Genomic DNA, 15,932 nt, shown 5'->3' on the forward strand with positions numbered 1-15,932 from the left:
ACTTTCTTAGTAACATTCCAACGCTGCTTTTGACTTTTAATTTGTTTGACTCAAGAAATATTAATACCAGTCCTCCACTGGGGCTCTGGCCAGTAGGCGTGTTCAATGATTCATCCATGACATATCGATCAAATGATGCCCAGTTTAATGTGACACTGCAGTGAACACCTGTCATGTTCACATAGTGTGTGAATTTAAAGCTGGCTGGCTCCTGAGTCCAGATGTTTGCAGAGTAACAGCTGAGTCTTCTTATTTCTGCTCTATTTTATCTCTTCATTTTTTAAAAATAAATTTCTATTTCTGTCACTTGTTTAAATGAATTAGGAGTGACGTCACACAGGCTGCTTCCTACTGCATGAACCCACAATGACCCTCCAGGAGTTTGGAGAAAAACAAAAAAACCTTTCCCTAGATGAACAAAAGACTTGGTTTCAGCAATCTTCAAGTTTTTATTTGTTTACAAAGTTAAGATTGCAATTTCATATAGTCCTTCCTTAAATGAGTAGAAAACCTTTTTAAAGAATTAGTCAAAAGGCACAAATTTTACAATATATACATTTGGATCTAAATTATAAATATATAGAAAACAAAAGCACAACCCAGAATAAAAGTGCTGAACACAGTTTCTTTTTTTTTGTTTTTTTTTACAGAAAAAATAGGCTTTGTTTAAAAATACATACAATCAGTAGCATGTTTTTTGTTTCATTTTTTGTTAGCAATAAATTATTTGAGAGTGATAACATTGATAACATAGAATATGCAAACGGTGGAGAAAACGAGAAAAGATGGTTACAGTATACACAGAGCTATCCATCAAAGATCAGACACACGACAAGCTTGCGACACTCAATCATAACCAACAAGAACAGTAACTTGATTATGCCATTCTTAGTGCAAAATGATAATAAAATGATAAAAGGCCTAACTACTCTAATGAAGAATCCTTTAAAAAAAAGCGTTCTCCTCCTAAAAAACGTGCTCCATATCCCTCGAATGCATAAAGCTTTGTTTGTGTGAGTATAAAACACAAAAATCGAAGGCAAATCTTTTGCAGACTGGTGTCTGGGAATGTGCCCGATGTGGAATATTAAAAGCGAAATTATCGAGGGTACGAGAAAAAAATCATGCTATAGTAAGATGCTGCAAATGAAAAAAGAAAAAAAAAAAAGAAGAAGAAGCGTCAACAAAATGAATCTGGGACAATGAGAGTCAGTCTGAACCTAAACATCTGTTACAGCGAGGGAGGGTGAGGGCTTGGACACATCAATTGCACGTTTCAGTATAACCCAGGTGTGAATCGAGTCAAAAATCTGTCAGCTTTAACATGAATTACATGTCCAACACAAAACAAAACTATCCACAGAAGGAAAAAAAAAAAAAGGTTTCTTAAAAAAAGAAACAGCCTTTGATCTTTGCCCTAAGAAGGCATAAACATTTAAAATCACTGACATGTTCACAAGGACAGACAACAAAACCCATCACATTAAAGTCTAAAACATAAATACAGCAAGAGTCACAGCACAGAGTTAAGGAAAAAATAGCACATGTATTGGTTAGTTTCACCACTGTCCGAAGGGGAAATGATATATTTCTGCTAACGCCCCGCCGTTGCACCTCCTGTAGGTTTTCTTCCTGAGATTTATTAAAAGTTCTGATATCTTAGAGCCAGTAACTTTTAGGGGTGTCTGTGGAACACTTTGGTATCTCTCTGCGAACTGAAGGCCTGACGAAAGGTCTACGAGTTGGAGAAACAATTCTACTTGAGGAAAAGCAAAACTGAAATGAGCAGAAATAAATCCAGACACTGTACAGCAGTACAGAACAGTGCAATCTTATTTGGTGGCAGGTTATAATAGAATTTGTTTTATAGTAATCTTGAAAACTAGAAACTTCCCTGACCAAAACATTTCGATATCTACGCTAATAAGCAGGATAACATATCTAAAATCTAAATATCCCTTAAATATAAATAACAATAACTTTTATAATAATAACAATGACTGAAACGTCAAGAACGCATTGCGCTCAATCCCGTGAAAACTTACTATACAAAGGTTGTATGCATTTCAGAATCTGTTTAAACTAAAAGGCTATGAAGCACAACAGAAATAAGAAGATTCATACCATGCAAAAGTAACCACAAAGCTTTGCCTGTTGAGCGTAAACAGTACTTAGGCATTTATGTCTCATAACAAATGTAGAATATGGTTTTATTGCTTTTTAATCACTTGAACTTATCCCGGCTTTTTTTCTGTTTTGTCACAATCCAACTACAGTGCATCTTTTTCACACAAAGATGGCGAGATCTCACAGGTTTTTTTTTTTTTTCTTTTTAAATATGTACGATCATACACAGTGAACATCACAAAGTCTAAACATGTCGCTAATGTTTTTAAAGCCTTGGCGCCTTGAAATGGAAACACGCGCGGCTTTCTCATCAGACCACAGGACAATAAAAACTTCAAATCCTTTGTTATCAACTGTAATTAAAGACTTGAAACAAATTTGTGTTGGTCAAAATGACACAAAAAAACGCACTCGAGACTTTCCTGAGAAATTCAAAATCAAATCAAACCAGGAGTCACATCACTAGATGTTATTGTCAGCTTGAGGGAAAAAAAAAACAAAAAAAAAACGGGGGTGATAACATTTTTGGAAACAATTTTTTATCCATGCTGCTCAATAATCCGTGCCACACCGACCTCTGTAGCACGTTGTCGTATCACACAGAGAGAAAGGACAAATCCAACAATAATACGAGCACAAACAGGCTGAACAGAGGCTTCTTCCAGAAACCAACACCAGCCTAGTGTAACACAAACACCGACTGAGTGACTGGCTGACGGAGGGGGCTAACAGATAAATACAAATATACCATATTTAAATTAAAATTAAAACCAATGCTCAAGAGTACAAATCTATACATTAGGCTACATGGATTTTTAAAGACTGCATTTATAGATTTCTCCAAAGGCACTGTTTGCAACAGCAGACTGCTCTTCCTCTCCCTTTTTCCTCACACTAGTGTTCATACAAGCAGGGAGAGTAACAAGAGGGAGCATGTAGAAGAGAAAAATGAAAACTGAGGCATTTCATGGCTAAAAGATCAGCTAAAAGATTTCATTTGTTTTTTTTTTTCCCCATCTTCCAGTTCAACACTATCTTCTGTTTTCACTCAAACCAAGCCTTTGTTTTAGTACAGACAGACGGCCATGAAGCGAAGTAACAGTAAAGCAAAGTCCTAAAGATGCGGTTTTAACTGGTGAAAGGCATTTAGAGCTTCCAGCGACTTCACCGATCATACCTCGTAAAATCAGCAGCGGGAGGTTTATTAAAAGATTTTCCACACCCTCGATGAATGAGCTTTTGTTTAGACAGCTCGTATGTTCAATAAAATACAGTTAATCACATGTTGTTGTTTGTATTCTTTCACTTTTGTCGTTTTACAGCTGCCTTTCACTGTGGAGGACACACTTTGGTGCAGAAATCTGATATTGATCGAGCCCGCTGTCACCTCGACGGCCTCAGGCAAGTGAACGCTACAGGTGGACAGAGAAAAGAGTGAGCCGAGCGCAGGACAGGCAGTGACGTGACTATAGGCCCTGAGGGGAGAGGGAGCAGGTCCAAGGATGCGATCGCAGACAGCAGCGAACGAGACACAAAATAAAGACTGAACAATAAGAAAGTTTGCTGTTGGAGCTCCTAGTCTTGCGGCCGGTACTGAATGACAGACTTGCGGTCCGACCCGGACTGTAGCATGCTGTTCAGGGCCTCGCGAATGTCGAGGGTGGTGGTGTTGCAGTGGCCGTTGGGTAAGGAGTCTGACTGTGGGAGGAGATAGGAGGGAGAGAAGTGAGAGGAGGAGTTGGAAAACAGAGAGGAGGACGGGGACTGGCTGGAGAAGAGAGAAGAGGAGGACGATGACGGGATGACGAGGCTGGCGGGGATGTGAGAAACAAGGCTGTTTGACACAGAAGAGGTGGAGGACGTGGTGGAAGAAGAGGAGGAGGTAGAGGACGAAGGGCTGGCTTTCTGTGTGGGCAACTGGGGAGAGGGAGGAAAGTCAAACAACTCTAATAACAAGTCTTGGTGGTTATTGGTCAGCAGACTGTGGTTCTCCTGCTGCTGCTGCTGCTGCTGTTGCAAAAGAGGCTGCTGTATCTGGGCATTCTGAGAGATCAGAGACTCCAGATTAAAGTCATTGCCGAATGCTGCAGAGGTTCTCGTGAGACTGTCCAGGTTCAGCCCGCCCCCCGTGGTGTCAGGGGAGGGCGATGGCGAGCTCACAGTCAGGTCCAAGATCTCATCCAGGGGGTTCTTGGAAGACAAACTTGGAGACAGCGTGTTCTGATGGTGTAAGAGAGACTGGTTCTTCAGCTGGGGGAACTGGGAGAGAAAAGAATGGGGGTAATACTGGGATAAATTGGAGGTGAGACTAGCTATGTTGGGTAGAGGGCCCTGATTGGTGGTGGAGGTGGTGGAGGAGTTGTTGTTGTTCCAGCTGCTATGGGTCCTTTGCTGGGTTTGGCTGGGATTTCTCTGTAAGGACAACATGGCTATGTTCTGGGAGGACTTCTGCTGTAAAGTGGACTGGCTTTGGGCCGGCAATCTCTGCAGCTGAGACATGTTCCCAGTTTGAGTCCTTTGTAGAACGTTTTGGTTCAATTTCTGTTTGAGGATCTGAGTCTGGGCCAGAGACTGAGCCAGGGACTGGTTGTGCATGGGCTGCTGGCTGAACAGATTAGCCAGCAGGTGTTTGTTCTCCTCCTTCATTTTACGCATGCGCTCCTCAGCCAGTCGCTGCTCCACAGCCTGCTGCTCCCTCTCCTTTCGTCTCCTCTTCACCTCCTCGTCCATTAGCAGCAGCTCGTCGCGCACACGGGCCACGCAGTTCTCTGGGATCTTGATACCTAGGAGAGACGACAGGGACGGTCATGTGAGTTATCAGTGAATTGATAATTAAAACATGTGATGTTACAAAATAAAATATTCTAATATACAACAGCCATCATTTTAGGATGATATCATTGTACGTGTATTATAAACAGCACTTAACAGATTATAAAGATATATATCCGTAGTGCATTTTTTCATGCATTCTTTATTAAACCCGAAAATAAACCTGACACTGTTCATGGTTGTCAAGCTGTATTGCAAAATGGACTTCATGGAATCAATATCTGAACGTTTAGTCAGCTATCGTGCCTCACTGAAAACTGTTATTAAACCTCATGTCAATGTGTGAGGGGCGATGTACTGACCGACTTGCTTGTTATGCTGCTTGGTTTTCAGACGGACGATTTGAAGGATGCTGGAGCTGGTGATGTCAGACACCACATCGGATACACGCTTCCAAACACGCAGCAGAGCGCCGCACAACATGTGGTACTGACGGAGACGCATGCCCTGCAGACACTCCTGGCCTTCCTCGATTTTCTTACACTTCCCATTCCTAAGGAAATGAAGGAAAAGAGCCCACAAGATTAACCAAAAAAAAACCCTACATGGACAGAATTTTATAAACAGTTCACTTGTCGTCTGGTGGCACATGAGAGACTTGCAGGTTATTTCTTCGTGACTAGTTCTCAGGTGACCTGCAAATCCTTGGGAATGTCATCTGACCTTAAACCACCCTGACTGAATCCTAATAAGCACCAGCCTGATTGGATGCATTGAGCCATTAATCCTGAGGGACACTTTGGATTCCTGCTTACCAGTTGGCATGGCTACATTTCTTGAAGGAAAAGGTGAACTGGTTCTCCCAGCTGTCCCTGGCTTCCTCTGGAGTCACCTGGAAAAGGAAACGTACAACTGAAATCAGCAAAGAACTCATCATAAACACATTTTGGTGCAACACAACTAAACAGCTTTTTACCAACATAGAAACTTTAAAAACTCAAAGTCATATTTTTGTTTTTATCTCAAATGAAGTCCTTTGTTTTGTCGTGGAGTATATAAATATTGTGTTCAGTATGTTTGAACCCTCTTCATATTCGGAAGGGAGACTATGAAATAACTTTATCATCCCCACTGACATATACTTTTAACTTTTATTCTGATTTTGTTACTGATTTAAGGAGTTTGTAAAACATATTGCCACATTTTTAAGCTCTGCACTGCCGTGAACATAACCTATTCTACTACTCTTCTATAACCACAAGGGGGCATCAGACTCCACTCCAAATAGCAATAACAGATCAAGAAGGAGGTGTCAGCCCTGAAAATGTCAAATCAGCCCAGTATCAGTTTCTTTTCAAAAGTATTTGACCTTTTATTGTTATCTTGAAAAACGTATATATCAAAAGACAATATTTATGAGCTGGTTATGAAACACAAATATGTTGATGAAATTAAAAACCATTTTGACATTATTCAGTATAAATACGCTGACATAAAGAAAATAAGGGAGCCAGTTACCTTCCGGTAACGTTGCTGCAGGTTGTCCAGGCTCTCAGGGTGGGCTTGCTTGCCAATGTTTGGCTTGTAGACAATGAGATTCTTGCCTCTTCCTTGCTCAGCGAGCAGCACACATGGGTGGTTACCTCGCAGCTGTGGAGAGGCCACACAGAGAGGAAATTATTTGCACTGACTGAGAGATTAAAATAATCATTTCAGTGGAAATCAACCGTCATCACATTTCTATTATTGCAGTGCCCCATATCGTACACCTTGGGTTTAGTTTGCTTATCGTAACATAGTCTCACCTTCAGGGAAAGGTAGAATCCGTCGTCAGGGCCGCTGAGCTTCAGTGACCTGTTGTAGGCCTCGTCCCATGGCATACCTCTGTCCACGCTGATCTAAAGGGGCAAGAAGAATAAAGCATGTGCTTTCAAAGTCTGGATGGTACATATGTAACTTTATTTACATCACACCTATTGAGAGCAGAGATGTCAGAAAGTGGTTCACAGAGGCAATAATGCATAAACATCCAGTAATGTTGACATAAAATACAATAAAAGCAGAAATAAATAGAAAATAGAAACATTTTAACAGAAGCTTTCAGCAAACTCTTTCAATATACAACTCATACGCATTAAATTACCCTGTTGCTTGACCCACATTAGTGTTACCTGTTTCTCATATCTGTCTTTGCGCGTATCTGTCATTTAATTATGTTTGCTTTTGCATTATTGTACAATGTGAGACAAGAATCTTGCATAAAAAACAGCAACACATGTTCAAACAAAAAGTCAATCATTGTAAGTGATTAAAACTCGTCATCTACCACAGTCACACACCCAACACTCTGCCCATACATACTTGCTAAACACTGCCAAGTTTAAAATGTCAAACCTAGGTTAGCAGCCGACAGCTAAAAGCAGAAGACACCAATAATTATCCCATTTCCCCCGCCCACTGGTGTCTACATAGACTGCACAGCCCCGGGCAAAGCCTGTACGATCACAGTGTTACTGCTGGCAAAGTGCCATCAATCACACCTATAGAGTGCAGAGGCAGCTACTTGAATTTACCTTTGGGAGTGCAGGTTATGTGATACAAAGTTGTGTACAGTTGTACCAGGTCCCTTATACTGAGCACATGTCATTGAAATCTTAATTAATCTATAGTCCTTACAAGCGCTACTCAAAAGAGAGAGCATCAACAAGAGACTTGCATGTTTTTTGCCCATCATGTATATTCATAAAATCACTTCTGGGTCGTAATGTTCAGGCTCTCTTGGGCACAGAGTGTTCACTGTTCAGGGTTCATAAAAAGGTCACATCCTGAGGTGACGTGTAATGCTTCTAAAGCAGCCTGCAATCGTGCCTCTGCTCCCCAGACTGTCTGCTGGCCTTCTGGTGGCTGCTACATCCTACATACAGGCCCACGGAGGCAACACAGTATTGCTCATCTGTTGTTGCTTTGTGCTATGCAAATCTTATTTTGGCTTGGTTAAAACTAAATCTGGACATAACTCAAGATATGATACAGTAATGATATAGCCATGAAAAGAATAGACTGGAGGTGAGGGTATTCAGTGCTCACCTTGTAGAGAACAACCTGTCCATCCTGAGGGTTTCCGACCGTCAGGAAAGTTTCCTGCTTCTCCTCGTAGATCTCATCGTTACCCGGGGCAAGGTCTGTCAGAGACACAAAGGAACAAGTATTTAAAATAATTACTCACATCAGAAGTTGAAGCACCATCTTTCTATTTAAAGCAATCCCTGAGGGGGCAATCAAAATGTAATAAAAGGTATGATGATAGATAAATGAAGAAGGAGTCAATATTTTTAACGTTTCTGAGGTAATCAATTATTATCTTCTATTCATAAATACTATCTGTTCTTTTAAGAAGCTTACCAATCGATTTAAATAAGTAATCTTCTTGGGGCTGCCGTACCTTTTACATTTTGGTCTATACTATATTGTCCATTGTGCAAACATGCCTTGTTATGAGTAACACTTGAGCTCCATACCTAATATTCCCATGTCATATTTGCCCTCCTTCTTATCCTTCTCGATCAGGTAGTCAAAGTTGTCAGTGAAGTACTGGAAGAGATAGTTCTGCTTGTGGACCTCCAGACCCAGGATGCGATTTAAGAACTTGGTGATGCTACAGTCTGGGATAAAGACACAACACGAAACAGTTCAGGCACACACCACGGGTGACTTAAACTGTGAAATAGCTGCAGCAGTAATAATAGCATAAAATATGACCACATGCTTAAAAGGGTACTTTACCTTTCTCAGTACTGATCCCAAAGCGAGGCTCCTTACAAAAGATGCCCACATCCATCATTCCAAGCTTCATGTCTGAAATTAAGAAGAAGAATAATCAGTCACAGTAAATGCTGGTTTGTTTACACGCTTTACTAGTCAACCAAAACTCAAACATACCTCTGAAGAACAGGGCTTCACCCGCAGGGTAACCTTTGGGAGGGGGCACCTTGTTCTCTATGTGGCCGAGGATTGCTTTGGTGATTTTATCCAGAGCCTTGGTACCATACTACAAGAAAGAGGACATTTCACTCAGAAGACTCATTCAGAGACAATGTCTACTGCATAAAGTTATAAAGAAGCATTTTTGATACAAAAAGTTCTGAAATTTGCCTACCTTGTTCTCAAAGTTGTATTTGCTCAGATCTCTGGATTCCGTTGCTCTTCTGTCCCCATGGGTTAATGCACCCTGTAAAGTGTATTAGCAACAGTGTTATTATTAGTATGGGAATATTAGCCTCACAATCATCAAGACATTATCACACTAATATAGAGGGACACAGTGACGTGGGATGACTCTGCATTTGTATCGTTACCCAACCTGACTTTCCAGCTCAGCCTTGTCAGGAGATGATGACCACAAATGTTTTTATAAGCAATCACAAAAGGAGAACTATTCATATAGATACCACGCAATAATTACAGGACGACTACAATTTACAGTAGTTAATAGCGAGGACCTTTTGGTCTTGTTTGCCATGTTATATGTCCACTGCAAACACAGCCGGCGCCACATTTAATTAACTGAAAATCTACAACTATGTTTAGCAAACATAGTTGTAGGACTGATATGACTCTCTGGTCTAACAATGACGCATTTGTGGAACCAAAGTACAGTTAAAAATCCCAGTCAAATAATCAGGGATTTCATTTATGAAAGCTTGATCACACATACACATGAACGCCCACACACGCCCACACACCCACACGCACACACGCACACACACACACACACACGCACACACACACACACACACACACACACACACAAACAACAGGCTGTTCTCTGTTCTGGTATCAACAGGAAACAGACAAGGTTGATGTGCAAGGCTAATTTTTTTCTTCAATTTCTTGCTGACATCATGTGCCTCATTTAGGCTTCGAGAAAAATTCAGCCAAGTGACAGGTAAAACCATCTTGAAATAATTTTTTTATTTCGACTTTTGTCTACAATCTAGTCTGTCTTTTATATTTTTTTATATAATTATCAAACTGTGATGGTGGTAAAGGAAAATAGAAATCCAATCTTCTACCCAGCTGCTGCCTCTGCCCACAGAGAATAAATCCTTAGATACCAAAACAAAGGGATGTCTTAGCCAAATATGACTTCAATGCTGATCTGGAGTCAGCCAGTTGTGAAGGTATTCAGCCATCTAAAATGGAGCAACTGTGTTTGTGTGTAGTATCGGGTTCAGGCAGGCGGGCGAGATGTGACCTATTCTTGATGCAGATTTACCGAACACAGCTGGCAAACACAAGACCGACTTCCTGGAAGCTCCATCCAATTGCACACTCCTTGCCCTTTTTCCCAAAAGAACTGTCATGCTGTGTCACTATGGAAATACATGACTGCTGGTGCTGAAATGCATTGATAATTATGGGGGAAAAAAACCCTACACTTATAAATTATCCAGACAAGCTGCTCTGCTTTTTCTGCTTATTCAGTTTTCCGTTAGTGAACAGGAGAAGGGAAAGACCCAGAACCTCTTGAGATTTGTGGAGGCAAGTTGATGTAACAAGCAAACCAGCAATAAAAGAGGCTCTTTAGAGAGCTGCTGGAGGGGGGAATACCCGAGCGAACAGGAAGGGCAGAGGGTGAGGGAGCAAATGGTAGAGTCAGTGGTGACCTGGAGCACAACGATCAATAAACATAAAACACAGATATGATCTGTTTACAGTAAAACAACTCTTCTCACACTCCGTAAAACAACAAAACAACAAGGATTATTTTCCGATGGGACAGATTTTAGTCAAAATAAGGAAAAAGGGAAGAGCAAATACACACCCACGCAAAGATAAATAAGACTTTATATTCACCAAGCTCTCGAGTCTCTTAGCCACAATGGAGGCAAAACGTCTCTCCCCAGCTAACTCTGAGATAAGGAAGATGTACTCTGGGGCCGTCACCTGATTGGACCGATGGGTGCGACCTGGAATGACAGGGATATTATGATGAGACAGAATTTATACAACTAAAACAGCTAGAAAGATGAGGACTGTAACTGGAGTTTATTAAACATTGTACAATATTAGAATTGCACAGAACAAAAACAGTAGAATTGATTGATAGTGGTTTGGAACATGTAAATCATTTACCAAGAATTTGTGTGCAACGTCTCTTGTTTTAAATTTATTGATCAGCCAGACAGACAAAAAATATGAGATTAAAAAAAAAAGTAAAACAACTTTGGGAATTTGATTTAATACACGCCACAACCACACATAGAGTGTATAAATCCTCAGGAACAGAAAAGTAAGAAGGGGATATTCCTGCTGACATGATCAGATTTGCAACACTAAAAAACACTGAAACATTATCTTCACACTCTGACACAAGATCCCTGCTTGAACACGGTTCAACAACAACAAAAACTTTCCGTCAAGTTTTCGATGGAAGCTAAGGAGACTTCCACAGAATCACTAATCACTGTTAGACACATTGTACAAATACATGCTGTCTGTGTGTGTTTGAACACAAACCGGCCAAACAAGAATTGGTCCACGAGTTTCACACTAACCAGGAAGTCCGCTAATGGAAAGAATTACTTATTTGCTAATTACTGTAAATAATAAATCAATCTGCTCCTCCGTGATGGTGCGTGTGTTTGTACATAAAATAATACCTCATGGACAGAGGAGGATAGGACGCAGGTAATTTATTTTAGTAAATCCCCCTTCCCTTGAGCCGATTCAAACTAAGTATGTACATACAAGTTAAATCAGGGAATACCCCAGGAAACAGGAAGTACAGAGGGTTAGTCATACTTTTCAAACTCATACTATTTATGCAAATCCATGACCCCCTTTCAACCTGTTACATCATGAGAACTCACATCTCATTGATAAAAAATAATTAAATTGAAGGCACATATTGGTTAACACTATGTGACAAGCTATAACGAGCAATGAGGAACATTAAATTAGTTTGAGAGACCCAAGATTGTATCTGTAAAAAGTACAGCATAACGTGACATACATATGACATAGTGTGCTCATCTTCCTCCTCGGTAACACAGCTGCTTTAACTGATAAAAGAAGAATAACTTCTTAAGGATTCCCTCCCCTTTGCCAACCAAAGGCTCATTGTAAAATCAAATGTCCCGACTCACCAAATTGCTGAATGGCCCTGTCTGCACTCCAAGGCAGCTCCAAGGTCATGTGCACCCTGCGCCTCTGGTTTTTCACTCGCTTGTCCGCCTGTAGGGAAATCCCAGAGCTTGCTGCCTCTGAGATGATGGCCACCAACTGCAGAGGTAAGAAGTTTGGAAAGTTGGTGGAGATCTTACTGAACAATGTTCATGTAGCTATAAATGTCCTCTAAGACACAGCAGGACATTTATCTATTCAGTTAGTTTATCTTACCTTCTCTCCGCTCATGAAGCGATCCTTCTCCTTGATATTAATGTGATCAATGGTGAGACCCTGCTCGGCCCGTGACTCATAACGGACGCTACCGTCAGGACGCCGCACCACACGACCCTTACGACCAGTCATCTGCAGCAAAAAATGATCACATTATCACTTTCTTAACTTTTCAAGGTAGCTAAACCAAACATTTCCAAACTCTCAAAGCCATTATCATCATATCTTTATCAGAATGATAAACTATAACTCAGGAAGAAACATTTTTGGTTTACATGAGTGATTATGTACATACAACACAAGATTATGTTGAAAATCAAGCATTATTTTCAAATAGCATATTCCTGAACTGGTAAACATAACAGTTAGAATTTGAGATTCGCCAAACTTTCAAGACTTTGTAAAAACTCTGATTTAAGCTTATTAGATACCAAGCTCTCTAGTTGAGTGTTTACCTCTGAGACTTTATCTGGTCCTCCAAACTTATCGATAAGCTCGTCCAAGGTATTGAGAGGTAGTTCTTTTCCCAGTATGGATATTTTGTTGAGGAGGCCCTGCTTCATGTCCTCTATCCTTGCTGTGAGTGGGAAACAAAGGGGTTATTACACACGACAATAACTGAGACTTGACATATCTGCAAGACAAAAATATCATGCTTTAGTTGATCTTCTCACACATCACTCCGGCTTAAAACAAGAATAAAGGTATCTCCCTACCTGTCTGACAGCTAGTGTGGTTCACAAAGATGACATCATCGTTGTCTAGCAGGGAGTCTGGTGAGGAGTTGGAGTCCGTGTCTATGCCATCAGAGTCACTGCTGCTGTCGTCGCTGATGTTGATCACGCCACCGCTGTCCACTGTGTGCTTAGGTACCTTGGGCTGGCGACCTCTTGGCTTCCCTGATTGGTAACAAGAAGTTTTTGGTGAATAATTCAATGAGAGGACAAGCAACAGCTGCTAACAGTCAGATGCAAACAAATAGATTAAGAAAACACTGTTAACTGTTAACTTAGCGACTGTTAACTTAGCGACTGACATGTCAGCTGAGCACTGGTACATACAATAAGAGCGATAAACGTAATATGTAAACTGTTCTATTATTATTTGGGGGCATGGTGTGACATCTGCATCCTCTTCACTTACGTTTTCTCTTATTTCCTGGTGCCTTCTCCCTCCTCTGTTTCTCTGATGGAAAATGTTTTGATACAAGAGACTGGAATACTCCCCTAAAGGAAAAACAAGACGGGAAACAGAGACAGAAACTTCAATTCTGACAGCAAAGTGATCAGGAAAACACATGATAGTTTTGGCAGTTAAGACAATCCTCATTATAGCTGCCAAGTGCTGACAGGCAGATAAACGTGTTGTGTGTGATCTAATACTCAGGCATTCAGGCATGTCTGCTATGAGAGGCTGAGGGTCAAACAAGTTCAAATCAATCAGCACACATACCATCCCTTTCTTGTTTTTCTTGGATGAGAATTAAATAAGAATTCATTAACAGCTGATAACTGAAGAGAGTGTTTAGTTTAATTGTGGCTCAAATCATGTTTATAGATTGTTTGTGGTGAGAATGTGTTCTCCTCCAGATTGGCAAAATTGGCATTTTAATGAAGCAAAAGACCGAAAAGTATGAAACAAACAAAGTGCGATGGCAATAGCCCGTCCAAACAGGGTTAAGTTATCTGGTATCAAGAAAGAAAATGCACAACGTTCCTGTCTTCTGGAAATGGTTTGTTGGGACTGAGCATAAAGCTGTTCAGACAGTGAACCCCCAAGGTCACCTTACATAGGATAAAAGCATAAAATCACAGAGTAATATCACCACATAATATCACAGAATATTAAAAACAAACATTGATATAAAAAAGGAAAAGAAAAGTGTAGTGCACAGTGACCAGTCAGAGTGAGTATGCCAGAAACACATGTTGTCATAAAGGTGATTTAACTTTCAAATAAACCTATTAACATAGGAACAAACAAAAACCATCCTATTTCACTCACTCTGCTGCTGAGACAAATCTGTCGAGATGCCCGTCATTCTCATCCAGGACTTCTCTGGTGCGAGATTCTCCGGTAGACTGCAGCCCAATGACGATGCACTGTTGTGAGGAGAAACAAATACAGATAAATTACAGATCGCGTCTACTGTGTTACTTCAATTGAGGTCTGTTGTGGACTCATTCCGGGCATCACGATGGCACATTTCATAACATCCTTGTTGAGTTTTGTCACAACTAAAATGCACTCAACTTGATCTGTATATTGAGAAGTGCCAACGATTTTCTTCAAAACAGCATGAATTTACTTGAAAAAAGAACGTCTGTCCTTTTAGTTTCACAATAATTCTGCCCACTTATGCAACATGTATAGAACTTCTGTTACAACTTGGATCCTCATCTGGGGCACCAACACACCCCCAAACCATCACAGATGCTGGCGTTCGAACTTTGGTAACACTCTGGATGGTTCTTCCTCTCTTTAGGTTTGAGGATACAACTGGTATGATTTACAAAACCACTTGAAAACTGAACTTTGCCCCAACTTCTTTGGATTCAGGATTGCTCTGTAGTCATTGTTCAGTGTGTATCGTGCTGACCTTTCCAGCCTCCAGCTCTTTTTGCGCCAGCTCCACCAGACAGCGGACCTTGGCAGCGATACAGAGGTATTTGAAGAAGCGCTGGTGAGATGACCAGAACTGCCCCCACAGAGACTTCCTGCTGACCAGGCCAAGCTCGTCAGCTGCACGCATGAAAACCTGCAATGCCTCCGCCCACTGGAAACAGAATCCAGATGATAATAATCATTTTCAATCATTTTAAAATCTCACAAGACCATAAGCAAACACAGCCTAACAGACACAGCCAATTAATCCTCGTCTGTGAGAGGCATTTCACTTACCAGTTTGGCAGCTTTGTTATAGACCAGTTTGAAGTCACTGTCCAGTCCGATCTCTTCAATGCGGAAAGACACCCCTGAGAAGCTCAGCTGCCTGGCAATGTACATGCCGCTCACTTTCATGTCCATAGCAACAATCTCCATGGCCCCGACACCTCTGCATACAAAAGGCACATAAATCATTCAACATAATTCAATCACCGGTCAAACAGCTGTTACCACAAACTGATTAAAAGGCATTTTCCAGTAAGCACAGCGATTTGGGGATATGTATCCACATGATAGTGAGGCTCTCGGGAACGCTTTTGATTGAAATTTGGCAAGATGTCACCCTACAAACCTCTTCTCGATGGCGTGCAGGAAGTCATCAAAGGTTCTGAAGGGTGTGCCTTCACCCCAGATTCCCAGGCGGCTCATGTAGATCATGTTCTTTGGCTCAGAGGCACCTGGCGCAGAGAGGAAAAAAAGATATATTTTAAAATCCACTGTTATATTGCATTACATGTACAAGTGTGTGTGTGTGTGTGTGTGTGTGTGCTTTTTCTGGTGCTTGTGTGTGTCAGAATACCTGTGGCACTGGCATACACCACTCTGGCCCGTGGCAGCTTGTTTTGAAGGTCAAGCACTGCCTTGCCCATCTTTGTAGATGTGGCATTCTTGGCTTTGTGGCATTCATCGAAAATAATCTGAGGGGAAAAGGTCAAGGACAAACAGCGCACACATGGAGTGCTTAT

At 41.1% G+C, this 15,932-nt stretch overlaps 1 protein-coding gene across 4 annotated transcripts in view; it reads right to left on the minus strand.

Annotated features, from left to right (window-relative positions):
* Positions 1–429: 429 nt before the first annotated feature.
* Positions 430–15,932, minus strand: part of sbno2b (strawberry notch homolog 2b) — a 61,328-nt gene continuing 45,825 nt past the window's right edge. For all 4 annotated transcript variants that reach the window (XM_030432978.1, XM_030432977.1, XM_030432979.1 and 1 more), the window contains 21 exons: positions 15,767–15,884; positions 15,539–15,644; positions 15,202–15,355; positions 14,900–15,076; positions 14,305–14,402; positions 13,444–13,526; positions 13,017–13,199; positions 12,756–12,877; positions 12,301–12,432; positions 12,048–12,183; positions 10,756–10,868; positions 9,056–9,127; positions 8,839–8,947; positions 8,683–8,754; positions 8,418–8,561; positions 7,987–8,081; positions 6,705–6,797; positions 6,418–6,549; positions 5,715–5,791; positions 5,262–5,452; positions 430–4,910 (listed from right to left, as the gene is read on the minus strand). In XM_030432978.1, the coding sequence (XP_030288838.1) occupies positions 3,703–4,910; positions 5,262–5,452; positions 5,715–5,791; positions 6,418–6,549; positions 6,705–6,797; positions 7,987–8,081; positions 8,418–8,561; positions 8,683–8,754; positions 8,839–8,947; positions 9,056–9,127; positions 10,756–10,868; positions 12,048–12,183; positions 12,301–12,432; positions 12,756–12,877; positions 13,017–13,199; positions 13,444–13,526; positions 14,305–14,402; positions 14,900–15,076; positions 15,202–15,355; positions 15,539–15,644; positions 15,767–15,884 (3,615 nt within the window). In that variant the 3' untranslated portion in view covers positions 430–3,702. The remainder of the gene's footprint in view (positions 4,911–5,261; positions 5,453–5,714; positions 5,792–6,417; positions 6,550–6,704; positions 6,798–7,986; positions 8,082–8,417; positions 8,562–8,682; positions 8,755–8,838; positions 8,948–9,055; positions 9,128–10,755; positions 10,869–12,047; positions 12,184–12,300; positions 12,433–12,755; positions 12,878–13,016; positions 13,200–13,443; positions 13,527–14,304; positions 14,403–14,899; positions 15,077–15,201; positions 15,356–15,538; positions 15,645–15,766; positions 15,885–15,932) is intronic.

Source organism: Sparus aurata, chromosome 11 (assembly GCF_900880675.1).
Source record: "Sparus aurata chromosome 11, fSpaAur1.1, whole genome shotgun sequence".
NCBI lineage: Eukaryota > Metazoa > Chordata > Actinopteri > Spariformes > Sparidae > Sparus > Sparus aurata.